The 25,393-nt window shown below is 40.3% G+C and overlaps 2 protein-coding genes across 3 annotated transcripts in view; both read left to right on the top strand.

Moving 5' to 3' along the window:
- LOC137958861 (vacuolar protein sorting-associated protein 52 A) overlaps positions 1-23,025 on the top strand; it is a 40,366-nt gene extending 17,341 nt beyond the window's left edge. The window contains exons 8-21 of one of the 2 annotated variants that reach the window (XM_068806044.1): positions 636-716; positions 1,002-1,145; positions 2,054-2,145; positions 4,846-4,927; positions 16,751-16,933; positions 17,554-17,669; positions 17,763-17,821; positions 18,584-18,684; positions 21,130-21,180; positions 21,350-21,529; positions 21,756-21,890; positions 22,223-22,297; positions 22,412-22,469; positions 22,550-23,025. In XM_068806044.1, coding sequence (XP_068662145.1) covers positions 636-716; positions 1,002-1,145; positions 2,054-2,145; positions 4,846-4,927; positions 16,751-16,933; positions 17,554-17,669; positions 17,763-17,821; positions 18,584-18,684; positions 21,130-21,180; positions 21,350-21,529; positions 21,756-21,890; positions 22,223-22,297; positions 22,412-22,469; positions 22,550-22,854 — 1,662 coding nt within the window. In that variant the 3' untranslated portion in view covers positions 22,855-23,025. Of the gene's footprint in view, positions 1-635; positions 717-1,001; positions 1,146-2,053; positions 2,146-4,845; positions 4,928-16,750; positions 16,934-17,553; positions 17,670-17,762; positions 17,822-18,583; positions 18,685-21,129; positions 21,181-21,349; positions 21,530-21,755; positions 21,891-22,222; positions 22,298-22,411; positions 22,470-22,528 lie in introns of both variants that reach the window. The other variant, XM_068806043.1, reaches the window with a different exon arrangement.
- A 1,432-nt stretch (positions 23,026-24,457) lies between these two features.
- Positions 24,458-25,393, top strand: LOC137958710 (protein RALF-like 34). The gene is made up of 2 exons (XM_068805804.1): positions 24,458-24,778; positions 25,217-25,393. The coding sequence occupies exons 1-2, from the start codon at positions 24,458-24,460 to the stop codon at positions 25,391-25,393; spliced, it is 498 nt and encodes a 165-aa protein (XP_068661905.1).

Below are 25,393 nucleotides of genomic sequence, written 5' to 3'. Positions count from 1 at the left end.
CTTTGCACAAGCTTTGGAAGTTAAATTTTAGCTGCAAATATGAAGGGGGGATCATGTTGTGTGACAGGCAGCATAAAACCTTTATTCTACCTCAAAATGAGTGCATTATTGTTCAATTATGTTGAAGAAAAGAAATCATGTAGCCAATCCCACAATAGCTTGGATGATGCTTTGCATAGAAAAGAAAACTCGTTTTGAAAAGAAAAAAGGCTATTTCTACATAAAATATGAATGAAATACAAATAAAAAATTCATGGACTACAATACAAAGGAGAAACTAATGAGCCATAGTAAACTGATTCATCGAGTATTTCATTGGGGTTCTATGTTGCTCTTGGTGGAACTAAATTTGGCTCCATCTCTGTACCAAATATTCTACTCTGTTGTCGTTAAAATGCAAAACCAATGCCTTTAGCTTGTCTGGACAATCATGATCGTGTCCAAGTCAATGGAAATGATCCCTGTTTCAATATTCTACTGGACTTTTCCCATTCAAAAAGTTTTCTCATTTTATTTTTTGGCATGTTTTTGTAAATTGTTGACTTACTTGTCCAAAAGAGGAGTTTGAAAGTTGCATCTATCTTATTGCATGGCTGTCTATAACTTCAGTTTTCCTATAATCTTGTGCACCACAGGCTGCAGAATTGAAATTGACAAGTTTCGTTGGAGATATTATAGTCTCGCCGAGGATGGTTGATATAATTGTTGATGGAGAGGTTGTTCCTTTTTATTTCTTAGTTTTCCCTGTATTTTCCCTTTGTTTTGTTGGTTTTTATTCTTAAACCTGAGTATTTTTTCCATTCAAGAAATCTTGAATGTAATTTTTTTTTTCAATTGTTGGCTGGTGGTACCCTTGGAAATCAAGTCTATCTGTTTTAACTTCTACCATAATTTGTGAGGCATCGAATTGCCTTATCTAGGGTTTTATTGATGCTGCTGTTTGAAATTTCCTGGTTAATGCTATATAAAGTTGAACGGCAGCACTCGGATTTCCAATGCAGGTCAATGATGAGTACCTCAGGACTCTAGAAATACTCAGTAAGAAGCTTAAATTTGTTGAAGTTGATCTTATGGTTAAAAACTCCAAAGCTCTAAAAGATGTTCAGCCTGAGCTGGAGAAACTTCGGCAGAAAGCAGTCTCAAAGGTTGTCAAACAGATAGTAATTCATTCTTGTCAGACTGCTATTTCTCTTAGCTAGTTCAATGGTTGTCTTATCCAAAATGTATGTGTTTTATATTGATAATAATGATGATGATGTGTTTTTATATTATGTTTAGGCATCAAATAATCTGGATTTTTATGTCAAATAATCTGGAAAATTAACAATGGTTTTAAGAATTTTACATCTTCCAGTTGGGTTTGATTGTTCAGGGATCAAGTTGCATATCAGTTAAATCTGTAGCCAAGGTAGGACATTGAGAAAGTTGACTGGCAAGTTAGGAAAGAGAGAACGAATTATGTGTAAATGCATTTTAGAGAACTTAGGAGCAGCCTCATTAGGTGAGAATGAGAGAAAGTTACATAAGATATTTGGAAGTAGAAAACTTTGTAGGGTTTGAGGGAAACAAAATGGTGAGGAATTGCTGAAAAGCGTCTTTGAGGTGGTTGATTGACTTTAGAATGTCTTTTATCTGAGAAAGTATCTACAATAAAATGAAAAGGGGCACAGGATCTGTATCACTAACCTAAAATTACCGAAGAAATTGATTTTGATGTTTATAGTCTCTTCCCTTCACATATCAATTGAAGTTTCTACTGTTTGAAGTTATCTGTGACTAAACCTCACTGCTTGTCCTACTACTTCTGATTCGATGACTGGGTTACAAAAATGATGCTACAAAAATGTTGTTGCCTTCAGCATTAGAAGTGTGGTTGTTCAGTACATTAGCTTTACATTTTGCTCTTTTTTGAATGATAACTTGCTCACATTTTTTGTTCTTTTAACAGGAATCAGTATAACTGTACAATTCTTATCTGTTTCATATCTGAAGCATTTACTTAACTGCTGAGTTTGTGTTCTTTTTCATCTACTCTTTTCTTATTTAATACTAGGTATTTGAGTTCGTTGTCCAGAAGCTTTATGCCTTGAGAAAGCCCAAAACAAATATTCAGATACTGCAACAGAGCGTTCTTCTAAAATACAAGTAAGCTGTGAATATGCTGGTCATCAGTTTTAAGATGTATAATGTATTTACACATGAGGGGTGAAAAAGGAGATAACTCATGTTCTCCAGCCTTTACAATGTTTGACACATGATTAAAGTGAATGTGATTAATTCATCTTTTTCTTCAATTCGTTTTGTTGGTCTCTTATTGTTGCCTAGTGATATGTTATATAAAACCAAATTATAAGATTTTTTAATGATTTTTTCATCTCAAGTAGGTTTTTTTGACCTTAGTCTTTGATCCAAACAACTGCAATTTGATTTGAGAATCTGTTTACCGAAGTAAAAACTAAAAAGCTGCTTAATTTCATTTCCTGTATGTGTGTGAATATGATGTGTCAATTATTATGGATGTGGTGTATGCATTTTCTGAAATGCTACTTAATTTCAGTTCCAGCAGGTGTATGATATGGTGTGTCAATTGTTATGGTCGTATGCATTTTCTGAATAAAAAGAATGGTATTATTTTCTCGATGTCATGGCCCGTCCCCGGTGTCTGTAACTAGTGTCTGGTGGCTGCTGGCCTGCTGCTAGTCTTTGTATGTCCTGTGCTGAACTTAAAAAGAAAAAAAACTTAAAACTCCCTGGCAATGCAATGTCTGAGCAAACAAATGATTTTTTGCTAGTTCATTTGCAAAAGGTCAATTGGATTGAGCTTGGTTCCATCCCAAGATGACTAGCCAGTTAGGAGGCCTATTGCTCAATCTTCTGTATGCATAATACTACTTAACACTTATCAATAAAGAATTATTTTCACTCTACTTTCTCCCTCACGTCTAGGCTTACACATAACGGGTTTGAGACGTGGACAATACATATGAGCACAAACTCAACGGAATACAAATTGAGTCGAGGCCCAAGCAAACATCCTATTTTGATACCATTGTTGCATAAAGTCAGATTCCATTCCAAAATGACTAGCCACTTAAGAAGTCTATTGCTTATAAACCAATCTTAACACTTATCAATGTGGCTGTTCCCACTGACCACATCGAGTGCTTCAACCGGCCCACCCTCCAACTTCTCCAATTCAACCAAATCAGCGGCCAAACAGCTCACCAACTCGAGCATCCTTTTTCCAACTTCAAAATCGAACATGCCACCCTCGGAATGCCTCTTGATCGAACTCCTGGTCTTGATGTATCTCTGTTGGACAATTATAATGGCGAATTCTACCGTAGCTGTTGGACAATCATCAAAGATGATCTCTGCTATGATCCACAACTTACACCAATACAACATCACCTATTGTGCTATGGGGGCCTCTTTCATTGCTTTAGTCCCCAAAAAGGCCAACGTCTGACGCTAACAAGATTTTCGGCCAATAAGACTCATCTCTAGCGCATACAAGGTGATTACCAGACTTCTTGCCCACAAAAGTAAGGCCTTCCTGCCCCAAATTATTCAGCTGGGCAAAGCACATTCATTTGTGGACGAAATATTTTCGACTTTGCCATGGCTGCTCACGAAATGCCTTTTTGTTTTTTTGAAATGATGCTGATTTTTATTAAGATAAAAGCTCAAAAGAGCAATTTACAAAGGACTGAAGCCTTCCCAAACAATGAGAGATTGCTGGGAAGTTCCGAATTTTGCCAATTTATTAACCAAAGAGTTGGCTGATCTAGGAATGAGATTCCAATTACAATGAGTAGAAGAGACGATGTCAGCAATACTATCAGTGATGGGCCAGTGCAAGACCATCTCTTATTGTAAAGGTCAGCTCCTTGACTAAAGGGTAACTCACCATTTTCAAAAAAAGGAAGAGGGTTGCCTCAAGTGGGTTAATAGCTGCATAAAAAATTTCCCAACTCTTTCTTTCTTATTCAAATTTGCTTAGATTGTTGTTAATTGGGAGTGAGGTTGACCTAACAATTGAGTTATAAAGTCCAAAAGATTGATGTAGAAGATGGATATGACTCAGAAATAGAAGATGGTGATTATAAGACGGAATATTTCAATGGTTTAGGAGTTTGGCCTTTTTGAGGTTGGTGTTTATTTTCCTGTGACAACTTCATTTACCGTTCTGGGGAAAAAATAAAATTTTAATGTCTTTAATTCGAGAAAATAAATTATGCATGAAATGATTTTGTTAATGCTGAGATGGTAACAATCAAATTGGTGAAAGGATATGACAGTTGATGTAGAAGAAGTTGATCGAGAATCTATTAGACTCAGCTCGGATAATTTTTCTTTTGATTCATGCAGTCAGGAGGAATTGATTGGTTTTTGTTCCATAATGGTTATTTTAATGCAAAGTTCAGAAATTCTTTTCGAAAGGGATGCCATGTTGAAGTTATTTATTTGTCTAAGTTGATCCAAATATTCTCCTAGCAAATCCTTCATCTGATATTGGAGGACACAATTAACACAGCATTCAGGTTGTTGTGGGCTGTTAGGCATTTAATTTATATAATTTCTGTAAACAACAGAATATTTTATTTGTATACTTGGGTTTTCTTGTGCATCAGTTATAATATGCTTTTGTACCTGGCAGCATTTTTTTTTTTTTTTTTTTTTTTTTAAACTGATTGATTTTTATTAGAGAGAAAGGTGTGGCTGCATCTCTTATTGTTAAAAAGAGGAGGATGCCTTTAACTTATTCTACTTCTATGTTCTTTAGATAAATACTTCTTAAAAGTGTTTTTCCTTTAATACTTTATTTGTTATCTTGAATAATAGATACGTGATTCAATTTCTCAAGGAACACAGTAAAGAAATTTATAATGAGGTTCGTGCAGCATATATTGACACAATGAATAAGGTAAGGTTGACAACAGACCTATTTTCATTTTCCCTGCTTAGTTTTGCTTCATTTAGCAACTGCAGTACTTTCTAACATAATTGTAGTAAGGGAAAAATTTCTAAGCTTGCAATGCTATATTATGAAATATTTGCAGCAGCATATTTTAAGTCCTTGATTGTGCAAGTTTTGAGAAAACCGATTTTCATAATTTCATGTTTTTTTTGCTGAGAGCACAATTTCTATCCTTTGATCTTTACGAGAAGCAAAGAGGTGAGGCACATAATAGGACAAAGAAAATTATTGGTGCTCCCAGAGAGTCTTTCTTTGAGCATTCTCCATTTCTTTGTCCTACTTTTCTGAAGAAGATTTACTTCCTCAAGGGTTGTTTCATATAGATTTTTTTTTTTTTTTTTTGAGAGAAAGGTGCGAATGTATTACTAGAAAATGTACAATTACATACCTTACTGTACAAGGCCTTCCTCCACAACAAGATGTTGAAGGAAAACACCTAATTTAGCCTGATTATCTTCTAAGTGATTAGCAAATCTAGGAATATAATTCCAGCTACATTGCAATTGAGAAATTAAATTACAGATATCCTCAAAAAATCCCAGTGCCTCCAAGGAAGTTTAGAAGACTTCTTGCACCAATTACTCCTGCTTATTAGAGAATTGGTGATTAGAAAAAATTGCACTATGATGTAAAAGACTTCATGAGATGTGACTAGCTTTTAATTACATAATGGTTTTGCCTTAGGTTTTTATTCCCTTTCCTCCTAAGATGTGCTTTTTTTTTTTGAACTGGTGAAACTTTATTCCAGAGAATTTTTATTCTAAAGTGGAGCTTACAAAAATAAAATCTTTGGCAAGGGATCTTCTTATAACGAGAGAGTGAAGTACACCCCATCTTTAACTAAAGAGTCAACTATACTATTAGCTGATCTCACTTCAGAGGGTTGGCTTTTGAGCACCAGGCAATGACATAAAGGGCCAATGGTGTAGTTCTTGTTAATAGTGACTCCTTGCCAGAAGACTATGGAGCTCTGCCATAGAAGAATTGGCAATACCAATGGGTCCCAAGATGATGAAGCAGTAGAGAACCCTTCATGGTTTTTGAAGGTGCTGCCAATACCCTCTGGGCTAGGGTTCCCATAGGCATTGTCATCAAAATTTAGCTTGATGTTGTCTCTAGGAGGGGGAGTCACACCATGTTTGAAGAGCGCAGAGGAGAGGTCATTTAGGCAATAAAACCTCAAGTATGTCTGATGATTCCTCTAGTCAGGGATCTATAATTTTTTTGAGTGCTAATCTACCTCAAGTATCTGGTCTCATGTACCTCGATCCACTAATTCTGTAGCCGATTTACTTGCTAAACAAGGAGCTTCCGTCCAATCCATTGTTGTTAAGGGTGTGCTTCCCTAACCTTACTTGTTGTTTGTTTCTTGCTTAATAGAACAATCACTTTCTCAAAAAAAAGAAAAAAAGAAACGAAAAAGAAAAGAAAAGCCAAACAAAACAGAAATTAGAGGAGCTCTCCCCCTACAACAAGGGATTGGAGGGAGGCTCCGTTTTTAGCAAGAGAATTAGCTGATCTCGGGATAAAGGGGGAAATAATGTCAAAATTTTTATGAAGTACATTCTAGTGTTGCCAAGGGGGGTTGAAGGAGGTTGAACACCAGCTGATGACAACCTGCGAGTTGCCTTCGATGATAAGGGGGGTTACTAAGACGATCTTTGAAGAGGAGGGCTTGAAGGAGGTCAAAGAGCTTAGCTTCAGTGGAGTCAGCAATTCCCATTGGCCCCGAGAAAGTGATGAGCAAGAGGCCATCAGCATCCCGTATGACGCTGCCAAATCCAGCAGTGCCGGGGGTCACCACGGGTGCTACCATCAAAATTCAATTTGAGAGTCCCAATAGGAGGAGACCAGGCTTGGTTGGTGGGACATACAGGCAATAATTGCCCAATTGAGGTGCAGGGAGGAGCCGATAGTGCTGAATTCACTCCTAGTGTGCAGCCAGGCCGAAACCTGTCCAACAATATTGCTGGCAACGACCTCGGGACCTAGCATGGTCCTTGTGAGACTTTTTCCCAAAACCACTTCCTATGGCTCTAGCTGGTCGTCTTTCCTGGAGGCATTGAATTGAAACCTTTCTTTAATGCTGATGTTCAGCCAGGTCAAATTTCTTCTAAGCTGACACCTTCCTTTCCATCTCTTCCATCAACCTTAGTGGGGGATGACAATGCCTGGAAAAGCCGTCTAAACCTGCTGCTAGGGCGGAATTTGATTAGAGTGGATGTTTTTTGTATTTCCCAATAGAGCTTCTTGAGAATGGCCAAGATACTTGGAATGCAGCATTGTGGCCACCATCAATTGGAGCTTGGACCGAATTTCAGAACTGGTGACTGGGTCTCCTCTTTCTGGAAACTTCTATACACTCCCAAAAGTCTCATGCTTAGGCAATTGTCGATGTTACTTCATTTGAGCAATCAAGAGGATTGGCAAACCCTTTTATCTGCCTAGGACTCAGGTTCTCCAATTCTAAGTTCTTCGGTTGTTGAATGGCAAGGTTCCACCCCAACTAGGCCTTTTGGATGTTGGGAGAAATCTCTAGCCTCCTAGTTAAAATCTAGTTGGACGATAATCTGCTTGTTTGAGTTTTTGTCTTAATAAAATTTAGCATAATTTAAAAATAAAAATAAAATCTAGTTGGACGACATGTTCTTATCTTTAACGAAGGAACTTGAGGAATTATCTTTGGTGGATGATGCTATGCAGTGGCAACAATGACTTGATTCAACTCATGTTTAGATCATTCCTTACACAAATATTTTGATGGACAAGTGGTTGAACGTCCTGTTGGGCTTAAATGTTTTTGAGTCATTTGACTTGTAATGCTCGACAATGAAGAAGACGACGATGGGTTCACTCAACTGACCCTAGTTGGGGGTCTCTCACCTAAGCCATCTTGAACCCACCTCATTTCTCATAGTGAAGGGCAAATTAGAAATTCAAGTTTCGAATTCGAAGGTGTTGCTCCTTAATGGAAACTCAATGCTTGCAGCCAATGGCAGTATTCTAGCAAATTGGATACACCTTGACATAGTTGACTTTCCTAGACCTTCTTTTCATCAACTGACCAACCCTCATCTTTCGGCATCAAATTCCATTGACTTTCCCACTCCACAATTTATCAGTGCTGATCATATGGCCCACAACTTTGTTGCCTGTAAATCAACCCTTTCTCTAGCTTTGCCAAGTTAGTCAGAAGTCATTAGCTCCTGCCACCAGCCAATGAGTCACTCTTCCCTACGTTTATTATGACCTCATAGCCTTTTGCTTCGTTAAATTGTACCCTACCTACCCACTCACCAAACTCAGCCAAGTTTTTTTTTTTTGTAAATGTGGTGTATAAACTATTAAAAAGAGAGTAAAGTACAAACAAACCTAGCTAGGCGGGCCTTCTTCCACAACAAGGTGTTGGAGCGAAATACCCAACTTAGCTTGAATGTCTGCAAATGATTGGCAAAACGAGGAATGTGCTTCCAATTACAATTTAAAGAAGAAATTATATTACAAATCTTTGAATTCATATCCCAATGACGCCATGGAGGTCGGATAAACTTTGCACACCAGTCAATGACCCTTTTTGAGTCCCCTTCGATGCATAGAGGGCCTGTGAGCCGGTTTGTAAAGATTTGAATACCGTTAAGTAGTCGAGAGAGCTCTGCTGTGGTGGAGTTGGAGACTCTAAGTGGCCCAGCGATAGAGAAGAGGAAACAACCGTTTGCATCGTGGACAACTCCTCCATAGCCCACAGGACCTGGGCTACCAAGGGCACTCCCATCGAAATTTAGCTTGAAGCGACCCGTTGGTGGAGGGGCCCAAATAGCCATAATCGGGGGGGCGGGAAGGCTGAGACAACCCAACAACCAGCTGCCAGTTTCCTCTAAGATTGGAGCCCTTAAAACATCTGAACTCTTTTCGGATCAGTAGCCAAATTGTTACTTGGCCCGTAATGTTTTCAAAAGGGGAAGATTTAAAATTGAATTTTCTCCTGTTTCTTTCCTTCCATAATCCCCATAGGATATGCCCTATGCAACATGAGAGAAGCATCTTTCCAAGCTTGGGGAGACTAGCACTAGTGATTGAGAGGATAGCGGATGACAAATTTTGTGAGGCGCAATACTGAAACCCAATTTTATTTAAGAGGGTGGTCTACATAGTATGGGCATAATGGCAAGATAAAAGTACATGATTGGCAGTTTTTTGAGCATTTTGGTAAAAAGGACGAGGGATCCTGGGCGGGGGTTCCATGCCGAATTAAAGAATTTGAGATGAGGATTTTATTTCTACAAGCGCTCCAGATAAAGTTTTTGTGCACGTGGTGGGGCAAGTAAGTTCCAGGCGGAGGCCGCAGGGTGATTGGATTGATTTGAAATGGGGTTACTAAGGAAGTTGTAAGCTGATGCAATTGAGAAGGTACCTTTTGTACAAGGGGTCTAGATCAATGTATCAGGGTTAATCTGGGGTTTAGCTGTAGAGATGCTCGAGAGGAGATTAGATGCTAGAATGGTTTCAGAATCCAAGAGAGCTCTTCGGAGGTTCAAATTCCAGCCCCCAGTTTCAGACCACAGATCTAAGATAGAAGCATCAACATTTCTTTCCAGGATTGGGATAGACTCATAAGTTGACCAACCAATTATTGGGTAAGTCGGTGAAAGTGAGACTCCCATCATCGTGAATCACACTCCTCAGGATACCACTACCCCTCCATCGGCCTTCTTCGTGTTTTCCTAAACATATGCTCGGAAGGAATACAACCAAACCACGTAGACCAAAACCTCAACTCAAATACTGCAAATATCTTCCCTTTCATTGTTTTTGGTCAAATGATGAACTTTTCACCTTCTCAGAGTGCCCGTTCCTTAACTCATAACCCCACATCCCCAAAGGATGATGTATCGGGGCCCTCCCACTTTTTTTTTTTTTTTTTAAATGATGAGCTTTATTAAGCGAAGGAGAGAACAAAAAAATCATGTAAGGAGAATGCCTTTTACAACAAGAGATAGGAGAATGGCTTGCTCTATCCTAGTCCACACCTCCTTCAATATCGTCAAATCCAGCATCCTTCAATGGCTGACCGATGAGCTTCACCTCCCCTACACGCCCAAAATTTCCTATCTCAACCCCCAATCTTGGCTTGTTCATTTTGAAACCCAACAAAAGTCTTTTGCGGCCCTTGCTCTCACACCCCACACCCCCTTGGGCATCATTGGGATATCAGAATGGCTCCCCTCGACGCCTTCTAGTCAATTTGAGTAATGGGCTACAGTCACCGGCCTATCTCTGCGGAACTATGGCCCAATGAGGTTTTCACAAGCATCATCTCATAGTTTGGCACCATAATTGCTCTGGACCCTCTTACTGAACACTGACATCGCCTTGATGAGGCCCAGATCCTCATCAATCCTTTTTGTCCTTGCGAAGGACACTACTTCCGATGGTGGATAATGTTCGATTCTGGATCCGCATTGAGTTGGCAGATATGGAAGACTTCAGAAATGTGACTTCGAGTCCTACAACTGAATCTAGAGATTTTTCACAGCCTGTCTACACATTGAGAGCAGCAACCCCAGTCTCTTCTCCCCAGTAGATGTGTCCTCACCCAACTAGTCTTACAGCTGGCACTGATGATATTCCAGCTGCCTCCTCGATAGTCCCTCCCTCTAGCCTGCCATACCACCCACCCACCCGCCCATCTCGATCAACCACAGATTTTATCCCAACCCCTAGATACCTACAACTGCCATTCACCCCCTCATCTCCCCCACCCCCCGTTTAAAAGCGCCACATGCCTTCCTATAAATCTATCCCACAATCCTCACACCCCTCAAGCCACCACTCAGCTAATGAACTCTCCCCCTCCCTCACCTCCGAGAAATCCCCACCCCAAAATTCCTTCTCCTCCCCTTGCCACCTACCAGTGCCGGAATAGAGGTCTACCGAGACAACTTCTCCAGGGTGATCCCAGTGTTACTACTGTAAATTATTCTGTACAAGTTCGGAACTCACATTTGGTTTCATTTAGAAACCCTTTATAGAACGATTGAAGAAAAGGAAAAAAAGACAAGTATACCCTTAGACAAGAAAAAGACAAAAATTCCCTATCTAAATAAACTTATTTACATTAACAACCCCCCCCCCCCCCCCTCAAACTTATGACGGGGCAAGTAACATAAGTTTGCCGATGAGATGATGAAAACGAGAAGCCTACAGCAAGTCGCCCCGACCCGGCCAAAAAAAAAAAAAATGTCCAAGAGCCAATGAAGCTCCAACCTCTCTGCCAACGGAAATCCAAAGAAGTTCCAACCTCTCTGCCACGAAACCCCAATGGAATAAAAAACCCACGAAAACCTCTCTGGACAGAAACCCAAACACCGAAATCCGACGAAACCCCAACCTCTTTGCCAACGGAAATCCAACGAAGCCTCAACGAACTCAGACAGAGCCAAGAGTGTGCACCAAAGGCACCGAAAATGTCGAAGACTATGAACCCCGCTTTGATACCATGTAAATTATTCTGTACAAGTTCAGAACTCACATTCGGTTTCATTTAGAAACCCTTTACAGAACGATTGCAGAAAAGGAGAAAAAGACAAGTATACCCTTAGACAAGAAAAAGACAAAAATGCCCTATCTACATAAACTTATTTACATTAACAACTACTAGATACCCTGCAACCCAGAGATAGGGGACTTCATCTTTCCAGAGCCGGGTGAAAGAGCTCAGAATTATGTGGCTGCTCTCCAGACAGAACAACAAAAATTCGACCCAGAAACCTGGGCTCAGATAGTGGAACTTGCCAAGGTGATGGGCACCGTCTACACGGAGCCCCTCCGGGGAGATAACCGCCTGTTTGAGAAGTCCAAGAAGAAGACTAGTGATCAATGATTATTCTCTTTTGGAATGTTCATGGAATTGGATCCGTGAGTCGTCGTGCCTCAGTTCTGGACCTCCTTGCCTCTACCAAGGCAAATGTTATTCTTCAAGAAACCAAGGCAGCTTCTCTGCCCCTTGGATATATCCGCGAGTTGTGGCCTCTTAAGGAGCCTGGATGGATTTCTGTGGATGCAATTGGATTGGTTGGCGGCATTCTGATGGTGTGGGACACCAATACCATTGAGGTGCTCGATCGTTGTTGTGGCACTTACTCTTTTGGAATCAAGCTGAGAGACAAAGGATCGGGGAACATTTGGTGCCTTGTGGGTGTGTATGGTCCTACCAGACACCATGAGAGACATATCTTTTGGGATGACCTTTTGAGGACTTGTCAGAGGTGGCCCATTCCTCTGATGCTTGCGGGTGATTTCAATGTTACTCGCTTCTGCCATGAGAAATCCCTGCCCTCCTGGAGAATCACTACCTCCATGAGGCTATTTGCAGACTTTATTGGTAGGTGGGATCTTGTCGTTTCCCATCATTGGCCGATTAACCCACTTCGGCAGTTGCGCCCCCCCCCCCCCCCCCCCCCCCTTTTCAGATTCAACAATGCTTGGATGGTGGACACCTCTATCCAGTCCTTCTGGGAGAGGATGGTCATGGCTGGCCTAGCGGGTGGACTTTCCTAGCCAAGCTCAAGATGCTGAAGCCATTGTTGCGATCCTGGGCCTCTGTGAGAAAAGCCTCTTCCTCAGCCGAGAGAGCCTCCATCCTTTCTCAGATTGCCACTCTTGACTCTGAGGAGGAATCTAGAAGCCTCTCTTCCTCGGAAGTAACCCAAAGATATGCCCTCCAAAGGCAAATGCAGTCCTTCGCTCATAGTGAGCTCGTGCACTGGAAGCAGCGTGCAAGATTTAAGTGGCTCGCTGATGGGGATGCCAATACTAAATTCTTCCATGCAGTCGCCTCTACACGGAGAAGAGCCAATCGCATCACCACGCTCAGCATCAAGGGTGAGATTACCTCGGATCAATCCCTTATTTCAGACTCATTGGTGAAATTTTTTGCTGATTTATATCCTGATTGCTAGCCAGTCCGCTCTTTCTTTGAAAGGGTTCATTTCCAGGCTATTTCTTCAGTTGCAGCTAGTCTCATCGAGCTCTCTTTCTCCAGTAAGGAAATTGAAAAAGCAGCATTGGGTCTTCCATTGGATCGCGCTCCGGGCCCGAATGGTTTCAACGAGGAATTCTATTGCCGATGCTGGCCCTTCATCAGAGACGACATTGCCTGCATGGTCCACTCGTTCTATCAGCATGGCATCAAATTTAGGAGCATCGGAGCTTCGTTTATTGCCCTCATCCCTAAAAAAGAAGGGGCAAAACTTCCATCTGAATTCTGGCCGATCAGTCTCACCACCAATGCCTACAAGGTGCTTGCGCGCCTCCTTGCCAATCGCCTCGGGGTGGTTCTCCCTATAGCCATTCATCATGGTCAAAGTGCTTTTATTAAGGGAAGGAATATATTAGATTCGGTCATGGCATGTCACGAGCTCATCCACCATTTTAAGGCTTTAAAGCTCCCCAAATTCATCCTAAAAGAAAGCCTTTAACAGAGTTAATTGGAAGCTTTTGGATACTCTCCTAGGGAAGATGGGATTCGGGGAAAAATGACTCTTTTGGATTCAAAATTGCATCTCCTCTGCAAGCTACTCCGTTCTTCTCAACGGAACGGCCTGCGGGTATTTTAGGGTATCTAGGGGAATCAGGCCGGGAGACCCCCTTTCCCCTTTGCTCTTCAATGTGGTAGCGGAATATCTATACTCATTGATCTATTCGGCCAAGAACTTGGGATGACTCCTCCCCACGACAGACTGTGCAGCCTTTGATGTGTCGATCCTTCAGTTTGCAGACGATACCATTTGTTTTGGACTTGGTATTATGGATCAGATCCGAAAATTGCGTGCTGTATTGGGACTATTTGAATTGGCTTCTGGTCAGAACATTAACTTGAAGAAAACCACCTTCCTAGACTATCATATCGACTCACCTATACTTCAGGGTATGACTGACTATTTGGGGCGATCAATGGAAATTTGCCAATTACATATCTTGGACTCCCACTCTTTGACTCACGGCCTTCAGCGATACTTTGGTCCCCCCTTATTGAGAAATTTGAAAAGAGACTAGCTACTTGGAGGGGCAAGCTTTTATCTACTGCAGGGCGACTCATTGTCCTCAAGTCTTGTTTGGCAAAACTGCCAAACTATTTATTACCTTTAACATTGGCAATGGAAGGACCCTCCTCTTTTGGTCGGATGATTGGTGCGGCCCCCGCCCCCTCTCCGAGGATTTCCTGGGACTCTCTAGGGTGGCGAGAGACCTCTCTTGCTCAGTGGCTGGTTCTTGGAGAGATCGCTCATGGAGTCTCACGTTTCGTCAGGGATTAAATGATGAGGAAACTTCAGCTTTTTTCTCTCTCCCCTCCAGACTCAACAACATTACTATTCGTTAGCATGCAATTGATAAACTAACATGGAAACCCAACATTAATGGCCGATTCACAGTTGCATCCGCCTACTCTCACATTAGAAAGCAAAATTATAGCATGCATGAGCACAAGGGAAACCTGGCATGGAAGCTTTTAGCGCGTAGTAAAATCAAATTCTTCGTATGGACGACCATCAGGGAACAAATCCTCACCTCTAACAACCTCCATTAACGAGGTTATACAGCCTCCGATCGTACTTGTCCCCTTTGTGGTGTGTGCGACGAGACAGTCCAGCATGTTCTCTTACATTGTGAGTTTTCTTGGCAAGTCTGGATGAAGATTAGACTCCAAATGGGGCTACATCAGGACCTTTTTGGCACCTATGAGATGGTTATGGGTATCTGCTTTCCTAGGTTGGGCAAGCTAATTCTCTTGGCATGCCTTGTGCATGTCCAATGGTGCCTATGGCTCGAGCGAAATAATCGGAGATTCAACTCCAAGGCTAGCACCACGGATAATACAGCTTCTCAGGTAGTGGGCCTTATCTCAAGTTGGTTACATACTAGGAAGGAGTTTGCCTCTCTATCGGGTGTTTCCCTTTGGGAAAATTGGGGTTTGATCTTGCAAATGGCGGACCCCTGCAGGAATCCGGTTATGGCCACTTGGGATCCTCCCCCTTGCGACTGCATCAAACTCAATTTTGATGGTAGTGCTCTAGGTTGTCCTGGGCTGGCTGGAACTCGTGGTGTTTTCAGAGACAGCAATGGAGACCCTATTCTATCATATGCTGGGCCGGTGGGTATTGCTGATTCAAATACTGCTGAAGGGAGTGCTCTTCTATTCAGCCTCCAAATCTTCAAAGAATGTCTCCATGGCAAGCTACTTATCGAAGGAGACTCGATGACTGTCTTCAGCTGGTGTTCAAAAGATAGCTCCCCCCCTTGGAGCCATTGGTCAATCACTGATTGCATTGCTGACATTGTGTCATCCATTCATTGTAATTGGAACCTCATTCCTAGATCAGCAAATTCTTTGGATGATAAATTGGCTAAATTCGGAACCTCCCAGCAATCTCTCATTATTTAGGAAGGCTTCCCCCCCTTGTAATCTGCTCGTTAGAGCTCTCTCCTAATAAAAATTCAGCATCATTTAAAAAAAAACAAGAGATAGGAGGGAAACTCCTTGATTAGCAAGAGAATCGGCCACAAAGTTGGCTGATCTCGGTACATGGAACCAAAAGCAAGAGAAAACGAAGGAAATATCCCCAATGTCATGAAATGTCATCCAATGGTGCCAAGGGGGCTCAGCAAAGCGGGAGGAGCTCCTATTTATCACCATTTTTTAATCACCTTCAATAATAAGGGGGCTAGATAAATGATAAAGAAAAACCATGAGGCCCTGAAGGAGTGCCATCTGCTTAGCAAAGGTGGAGTCTGAAATCCCCAAAGGTCCAAAGTATGAAATGAGAATGGAGCTAGTAGAATCCCAGGTGACCCCGCCAAAACTGGCTGGTCTAGGATTGCCAAGAGCACTTCCGTCAAAGTTGAGATTGAAGATGTTGGGGGGTGGAGGATGCCAATCTCGCAGAGTGGGGCCAAGGGAGGGGCGGACATCTGAGCAATGATCCACCAATTGTTGGGGAGAGAGATCTCACAAAGGTGTTGAAATTCCTTCCTTGAGTGGATCCAAGTAGTGATCTGGGCAATGATGCCACTATGGACATCCATAGCATTGGAGAATTTGCAAATGAATCGGAGGTTATTCCTCTCTTTCCATAAGTCCCAAGGGACTTGCCCAAGGCAACCCGAGAGGAGGAGCTTGCCCAACTAAGGGATGGGGCCGAGCAACAAGTGACAAGTGGCGGAGAGGTCACTAGTAGGAGGAGAGGTCACTAGTAGGAAGGAAATTTTTGATCAAATCGTGCTGATTAGCTGGGTCCAGACTTTCTAGGCGTAAGGATAGTGGAGGAGGAGATGGGAGGCAGTCTCATCATCAGCATTGCGAAGAAAGCCCATTCTTACCAATCTCTTGGACTGAGCCTTCCCTCTCTCGCAGCTTGCTTGATCTCTCTTGCATCTCTCATTCTATTTTTGGACTGAGCCCATTCTTTCTCTTGTCTGGTGATGTAGATTTTCCGGATTACGATTACTTTTTATTCAAGTATACAAGCTAGTGGAAAGGGTAATGGTATGGGGACTCTGAAGGGCCTCATGTGACTAAATTTCTTTTGTACTGAATTTGCCCATATCAATTTAAACATTACGAGGAGACCCTTTTTGTTTATCAAAATATTCCTGGATCCTTTTCATCATCCAATGTTTCATCATGACAAAAAGACTCTATAAGTCGACATCAGATATAGATTTTGTTGCACTGTCACTAGTTTTCACAATTGATTTTTTATAATCTTGCAGGTTCTAAGTGCACATTTCCGTGCTTACATACAAGCATTGGAGAAACTACAACTTGATATTGCTACAGCAAGTGATTTGATTGGAGTGGAAACCAGGAGTGCTGGCCTATTTATGAGAGGAAGAGAACCTCTGAAAAACCGCTCTGCTATCTTTGCTCTGGGAGACAGAATTAATATTTTAAAGGTGTTAGCTTCTTTGATTGCTTTAATTGCAATGGCATGTGAGATTGTTTCATTCTGTAAATACTTTACTTGTTTTACTGTTGGAGAGCACCTTTCGAATTTGTGAAAATTCTCAAACTGAGTTTCTATTTTTTTACCAATTCTCAGTAAATCCTTTGTGTTGTGTCCCTGATTATTTTTGGACCAAGCACCGCAATATAGTCTTTTTTATATGTATATATTGTTAAAATTTATGTAAGGGTAGTTTGGTCATTTTACTACACTCGTATAGATCACTTGGAGTGGCATAAGGTGGAAACAGTGTTAGGAGTATAAGTTAAAAATGTCAGATTATTCTGAATGGTATTTAGTGAGTTACGAGAGTTATCAGGGACATTTTTGTAACTTTATTTTATTTCTTTTAAGTGATTCTTAAATAAAGAAGGGAGTCAACTTTACCCCCAACAGGTGCAGGTTGAATGCACTCTTCCTTTTTTATTTTCTCTATTTCTTCTTCCTCCATTTATTCCTTAATTTTCTACATTTCACATATATTTTTTGTGCATGAGAGAGTTTCTTTTCTAATTCTCATTTACATAAAAGTATTTGTTGTTCTAACGTGCACTTTTTAAAAAATGTCAGGAAATTGACCAGCCTGCATTGATTCCTCATATAGCTGAAGCTGGGTCTTTGAAATATCCTTATGAAGTTCTTTTTAGGAGTTTACACAAGCTGTTGATGGATACTGCCACTTCAGAGTACTTTAATCTACTTTGCTAATGCTTGAATATATTTCAAGGAACTATTTTTCCCATGTCACTTGAAATTCTGATGCATCTGTTACCTGACAGGTATTTGTTTTGTGATAATTTCTTTGGGGAAGAATCAATTTTCTATGAAATATTTTCAGGTATTGAAACATCTATTTAGGCATATATGCATCATACTGCACTTTCCCTTCCTCTTTCTCATCCACAAGGTTCAAGTTCTTTACTCGAAGCTACCTTCTTCACTTTTGTTATTTGAACTCCACCTCTTTAAAAAAGAAACAAAAAGTTAAAGATATGAATAAATCGCTTTTTTCACAATCCCCCAAAATTTGAGAAAATTAAGGCCCCTAAATATCTCTTTTTTGTCAGTAAATCCTGACTCCGACATAAAACTTTTGCTGCAAATGATCCACTAATTGACGGTGAGGCACTCTTGGCTTGTTCTACATTGGACATACTGGACCAAGCTTAGATAGTGGGTTCACATGTCCAAATTATACAAGAGAGGCAGTAGCTGGTTTAAAAGGATGGTTTCTTCTTTTTTTCAGTGTCCTGCATTAACTGAGGAGATGGATGCTAGGAGGACTGTTTAATTTGCTCAACGTTCATGGGTTTGCATGTAGCTAATTTCTGGGAGTTTATATATGTAGTCTATGGAATTGGTTATTTTAACATTTTTTGAGTTAGGGGAGCAATTCTTTGTTATTTCTGATGGTGGATTTAGTAGTGGAGATCCTTAAAGTTATTTTTGGCTTAGGTTTTGTTGCTTTCATGGGCAACATAAATTATTTGTTAAAGAAATAAATGGAAGTAGGTTATTTTAACATTTTTTGAGTTTGGGGAGCAGTTCTATATATGCAGAAGGTATTAAGTGGTTGTTTACCTTCTTGTAATTGTTTCAGGACCATTTGCTGTAATTGATGAACATTTCAACTCCATCCTTCCTAATTGTTTTGATGCCATAGGCATTATGCTTATGATTCGTATTGTACACCAGCACCAGGTAATATGTTATGTTTCTTTTTTAGTAATCATTTTATTCTTGCTTTTTTTGTCTCTCATACCTTTTGGCATAGTATGTTGGTGGCATGTGGTGTAACTATCTAGTACATGGAATATTTTGAATTTCTGGAAAGAGAAATACTGCAACCAAGTAATAAAAATGCAAAACTTTTGGGGTATAAATTCGACTAAGTATAAATTTTTTTTGGGGTATAAATTTTACCAAGTATAAATTTCTTGGGGTGACCACAGTGTTTTGGAGCTGGCAATACGGAAGATACACTTCCAAGTAACAAAGACGCAAAACTTAAAAACAACATTGAAGCAGGATGTTTCATACCTTGAATGAGTACATCATGGAGTGATCAAGTCTGTCCAAAACTCTCTGATTAGGAGAAAAATTTGGCTAAAAACCTAGCATTTTAGGAGAAAAGGAAACTCAATTCACGTCAATGTATGAAGAGATAATATGAGAGAAAATAGAAATAATGAGAGATTTTCGGTAAAATTGACATTTAGTACTTCTAATATTGATATCTTCCAAAATATTGTTTAGAATCATAAACGGTTTGTTGCTCAAGAAACTAGACTCATATAGCTTTAAATTGATACCTAATTTGACATAAAAAGGTTCGTTCTTGAATCTTTTATGACCTCTTGATTTACTTTGTTCTGTATATTGACTCTTGCCAACTCCAATGTGAATCTCTCCTTACATATAGATTAGATTGACATAAAATTTGCTCCTTTTGAAAATAGACTTTGATGCCTTTTATTCAAGTATAATATTTCTTCATAAAATATACTGCTTTTGAGAGAAAGAATTTGATAGGTTTCGGATTCTGTAATTTGGTCGAACTGAATACTCATTTCTTCTTTGGCCAACATGACCATTGACTCTTCCGATATTGATATCTCCCTCTAAAAAACTTAGATTGAGAATTGGTTTAAAAGGTAAGAAAATAAACTTATAGATCTTTCTTTTGTCGTATAATTCTCCATATAAAATCTCGTTCTTGATGGCATAAAATGCCTCAAAAACTAAAGTTCTTTATTGTTGCTTGAACCAATCTTGTAGTTTGACATTTCATGCTTCAAATATCGATTTCTCTTTGTCAAAAACTCCTATTCTCTAAATTCTTTTTGTGTTGGAAAGTAGACTATAAAATATTTCTATCGCATATAATTTGTAATATGAAAAGTACAGTATAGAGGTGCGAAAGGGAAAAAAAGGTAGAATACGAAGCTAAACTACTAAACATGATAAACCTAAAAAAGATCACACTATCTCAGTGAGCTGACCGAGTCAACTCACAGAACCCGCTCTGATACTATGTTGAATTTTTGGAAAAGAGAAATACTTCAATAACTTTATCCTAACTTGAGTATAATGAGCCTCTATTTATAATAGAGGAAACTAGTAGAATCCAATTACAATTAAACTATCCTGGTCCCAGTTACACCTAGACGACATGTTTGTGGCTACCATCAAATAAAAATTCGGCCTAGAGGTGAATGGAAGATTGATTTCAAAACAAAAGAGGGACCTTATGAATCATGGGCATGTTTGTGGTAGTTTTTTTTGATAATATTTTGATTAATAGTCGGGACTTATCCACACACTTGCAAGATCTCAAAGAAGTTTTGGAGACTTTAAGGAACAAAACCATATGCCAACCTTAGAGAGTGCAGCCTAGCCAGATCTATCTCATATTTTTGGGTTATGAAGTTTATAAAGAGGTATCAAGCCAGATCCAGCCAAAATTAAAGCCATTCTTGAGGGGCCAGCACCTTCTAATGAGCTAGACGTAAAGTCCTTCTATGGTCTAGCGAGTTTTTACTGAAGATCTATTAAAAATTTCATGGCTCCTATTTCTGATTTGTTAAATGGACTCTGCAAGCTCATGTAACCTTTGATGCTATCAAGGTGCTGCTTACTAGCGCACCTTGCTTAACCCTACCAGGTTGTAGCCTCTTGTTTGAGTTGGATTGTGATGCATTTGGTCACTTATTAAGACACCACTATCTGCAACTCTATGCTTACAAAAATATAATCAAGGGTCAGCATCTTGCAGAGATATCCCACTTATCGAGTGAGATGTCTTGAATTTTCTGGGGGCAAGACGTCTTAGCACCTGTTTAAAATCATGTAACATAACATTATACCTGAGACATCTTAGGTGATACCCATGATACTTCTCAGATTTTAGTATGGCGAGACTCTTGGAGAACTGAGATGCCCACCTTTCAGCGTAGTTCATTTGCACTGTTTGTTTCCAATTTGAACATAAAAAGTATCAACTTCATTGGTTAAATACTTCGGGCAGATGTTCAACAACACTTACTAGTATAGATTCTTCTACATGATGCTCTTTATCCGCATGGTGGTGGTGGGGGCAAGAAAGAATACTTCAATTGGCCAAATAACATGTGATCTTCTGTGCAGCTTATTATGTCCCGACGAAGGATTCCATGCTTGGATTCATACTTGGATAAGGTATTTAAATGTTGTAATTACAATCTTTTTAGAGAGATTTCATGGTTTGTATCAAATTGCAGATTGTTTTGTTTTCTTCTAGTGCCATGGATATTGAGCTACTTGGGCTCAAATTAAATGTCCTTGGTGAGTTGTTTAAAATTAAATCTCTTGCTTGAATTTTTTACAGGTCAATATTGAATTGTGGCCTCGTTTCAAGATGGTTTTTGACATGCATCTGAACAGTTTACGAAATGCAAATGTAAAGACACTTTGGGAAGATGATGTTCATCCCCACTATGTTGTGAGGCGTTATGCCGAGTTCACAGCTTCTCTCCTTCATCTCAATGTTGAATATGGAGATGGTCAGGTTAGTCACTAGCATTTGAAATGTTTAACAAATGATGTGGTCTTTTCGTGAGTATCTAATGGCTATCGAGTTTTTAAGTTTTATTGGCATGTGTATCTGTTTTGAGTATTGGGTATGGAAACTCTTGATTATGCTGTAGCTATTTTCAAGTAAATAAGTCGACAGATGGAACAGTAAGTTATTTCCTCTTTTCTGTTTTAAGTTTTACCCTAATTTGCCTTTGTAGCTTGAACTGAATTTGGAACGCCTTCGATTGGCTGTGGACGACTTGCTTATTAAGCTTGCAAAAGCATTCCCAAAGATAAAGCTGCAAACGGTGTTTCTTATTAACAATTATGATATGACAATTGCTGTATTGAAGGTAAGTTTCAAGATTAAGATATTTTATTGCTCTTTGATTAGTAATGAGGCACATGAGCCTGGTTGCATGACCTGGCTGTGGTCCTAGAATTTTGACTGTCTTTTTTCGCTTGGGCTTTTGTTTATATTTAGAGGACCACTCGTTCTGCAGTCTTGCCCTGTCACAATTCATAGGAGCAGAGTCTAGTTGTACTATCTGGCCCATCTTTTAATTTAGCAATTATTTTGTTATTATTTATCTTTTGTTTGTTTAGTCTGACCGCCTGAGAGACCCTAAGTCCTAAACCCTCACTCACACCCCCCTTTAAGTGCTTTCATGCTAATTGTATTCAGGAAGCTGGCACAGAAGGTGGGAAGATGCAATTGCAATTTGAAGAACTCCTGAAGAGCAATACTGCTATTTTTGTGGTTAGTTTGTGATAATTGATTTTCTGGTCCCTGAACTATTTCTTTTTACATTGAAGAACTATAGTTAATTATTTTCCCAAGATCTTGATCTGGCTGATCTCACTTCCCTGGCAGGAGGAACTCCTCCTAGAGCATTTTGGCGTTCTAATTAGATTTGTAAAAACTCGAGCTTGTAAGTATAACACGATATGAAACTTAAATAGTTGTGTTTAAAAGCTTTTCCAATGAAAGATCCATCTTTTTTCATGTCAGCTGAAGACATGAATTCGGGCTCTGAAAATGCCATCACAGTTGCTGATGTGGAGCCACTAGTAAAGGACTTCGCTAGTAGATGGAAAGCAGCAATAGAAATCATGCACAAAGATGTCATTACGTCCTTCAGCAACTTCTTGTGTGGGATGGAGATCTTAAGAGCTGCATTGACACAGCTACTACTATATTACACGAGGCTTACCGACAGCATTAAACGAGTTGCGGGGGGAACCCAACTGAACAAGGATCTGGTGTCTCTCTCCTCTATAATGTACGAAATTAAAAAATATTCCAGGACATTTTAGTTTATTGCCAGTTGAAGCGTCAGTTTTCCAAATGATTTTGGCCTAGTTTGTTGCCGTGCTAGTTGTGTTGTATAATTAGTTCTCATGTGCTATCTGACTTTCTAATGTAACTCTTGAGGGTATCCATATTTGCTTAATTCTGGAGTGCAGCGCACGGTTCTTTTTTCTCTATTCTTGGGATTATGTGCATGGTGCGGATAAATAGGTTGAGAGCCATATATTGATGCAATCGCATCTTTAACGATGTTCCCATATTTTCAGTTCCAACACCTAAACTGAAAACAGGGGCAGAAGCAACGGATCAGATGGGCAAAACATGCCACCGAAAATCCAGTTTCGGCTCGTTTTTCCAAAATAACAGCCATGATCGGCGTGACACAAACCGGTTCAGGAACACATAATCAAGCCATTGGATCCTTGTGAGTTGCACTGAAGAGTAACAGAAACCAGATTCAGAGATGGAGCTAAACAGGTGAGTGGGGGTTGACGTCGTCTTGTAATCAGCAAGAATAGTTGCAATAGCAAGGAAGACGTGGAGGAATGATGCTGTTATTTCTTCTCTTCTTCTTTCTGAACCAAATCTTGAGCTTCTGCAGAGCCTTCATCAAAGGCGAGGAACTAGGGGAGCATCAATTGATAAGCAATTTGAGAAGAGAAAGAGACTATTTAGCTTTAATTGGAAGACGGTAGTATTGGGCAAGCGACTAGCGAAGAGAAGAAGAACAAAGAAGCGGGAAAGCGCAGGTTTGCGTCACCGGCATCGGATCCTTCAGTTTTTGATAGACCACAGAAAAAGTGAATTTTCCGGGGGGTGGGTTCTCTTTTTCTTTTCTGTTTTGGAACTTTTAAAAACCTGTTACCGTTGTTCTGGTCTTTAAGATGGGCCTAGTTATTTGCTGTTTTTGGTTCATTCAGTGCATTGTGAAAGTTTTGGGTTCAAATTTCATCGGGGTAGAGGCTTTTAATAAATTCAATCAAATTATCAACTCCTCACACAAACAACTAGTATATCCTAATTATGCTTTAGGATATGTTATTACGTGGGTATTGGGTTAAATTAAGTGGAGAACCTGACCCGACCCGAAAAACCTAGATTGGGGTTTTCTTTTTCACCTGGGACAAGGTTGGTAAAAAAGACGGGTTCAAACTCGAGACTTGGCCCTGATTTTAAATAGCATTTTTTAAATTTTATTTAAAACTTTTTATTTATTTATTTATATTTAAATAAAATTTTATTTTTTTATAAAAATATTTATAAATTATAGATAGGCATCAGGCTCACGTTAACTTTCAGTTGGCCAAGCACTCTTATCCTACCATGCGCAAACTAGCACGACTCGGTTTTTATTGTTTTGCAGTGGCGCACGACACCCCAAAGCCGCGTTCGGCCGAAAAGCAGATCCAGCTGGCGATTAATGAGCCTCAGAAGGCTGAAACCTCCCGAGACATGTGCACATGGACGTGGGCCCCACTGTGCCTTCTTCTATCTTCGCTCATAACTCGCTCCACTCCACACCACAGCCTCTTTTAAGAGCAAAAGAGAGAAGTTCATTACAACATCACGCTTCTCATTTCTCAAAGCCCCTTCTGCTGTCGACTGGCAATGGCGTTTCGTCTCCTCAACCTGGCGCTCTCTCTTCTCCTCGTCTCGCTGATACTTGCCAATGTTGCAGAAAGCCAGTTGGTTGATTCGAGCCTGCAGCTCATGGGCGATTCCCTCGAATGGCAGGCTGCCAACTCCGTGTTCGACTTTGGTGACGAAATGGAAGAAGACGACGCCGAGGAGGGCATGAGCAGGAGATCTCTCTACTGGCGGAGACATTATTATATATCATATGGAGCTCTCGCGGCCAATAGAGTTCCCTGCCCCCCTCGCTCCGGGAGGTCCTACTATACTCGCAACTGTTACAGGGCCAGAGGCCCTGTTCACCCTTATAGGAGGGGCTGTTCCAAGATCACAAGGTGCAGAGCTAGCGCTTACTAGTATTAGTTCAGTAACTGATCTACCTTGCTTTTCCCCTTTCCCTTCGTGGTTTTGTGTCCCTATGTAATTTATTTATTTATTGGAGGATTTGGTGCTACTCTCGCCCGTGGATGTAGTAAAAGTAAAACATTGAACTGTCTTCTGGATTTGGCTTCAGTATTGTTAAATTTAGGGTGCATTCGACATTGAAATGGCTTGTTTCGGTGGTTTGTCTCTGATGTCATAGAAACGAGGCTATTTGCATTGAGGGAAACGACAATAAATCGTACTTAAAACGCGTCTTTTCACGTCAAGCATTGTTATTTTTACACATCTATTAAGCATCTCGACCTTAGAATTGAAATGGGTTATAGATCTAAATCCCTATTTCTCCTGTAGAAGGATTTCTTCCGTTATTCAGAGTCCTTGTCTTCAAGTCGAGATTATGCGAGTCATGGACGAGATCAGTACATGCTTCCAGTCCCAGATTCTGATCAGACTGATAATCTACAATGCAGTAGCCTGTCTACGAGCTACTCGAAGTTGTCAATGACGCCAGACACGGGAGGGCGGTGA

Source organism: Aristolochia californica, unplaced genomic scaffold (genome assembly GCF_029961685.1).
Source record: "Aristolochia californica isolate CCGP_79_NKW_82.1479 unplaced genomic scaffold, dmAriCali1.0.hap1 SCAF_3, whole genome shotgun sequence".
Lineage (NCBI taxonomy): Eukaryota > Viridiplantae > Streptophyta > Magnoliopsida > Piperales > Aristolochiaceae > Aristolochia > Aristolochia californica.
The sequence above is the reverse complement of the archived record's forward strand: the minus strand, read 5'-3'. Positions and strand labels throughout refer to the sequence as shown.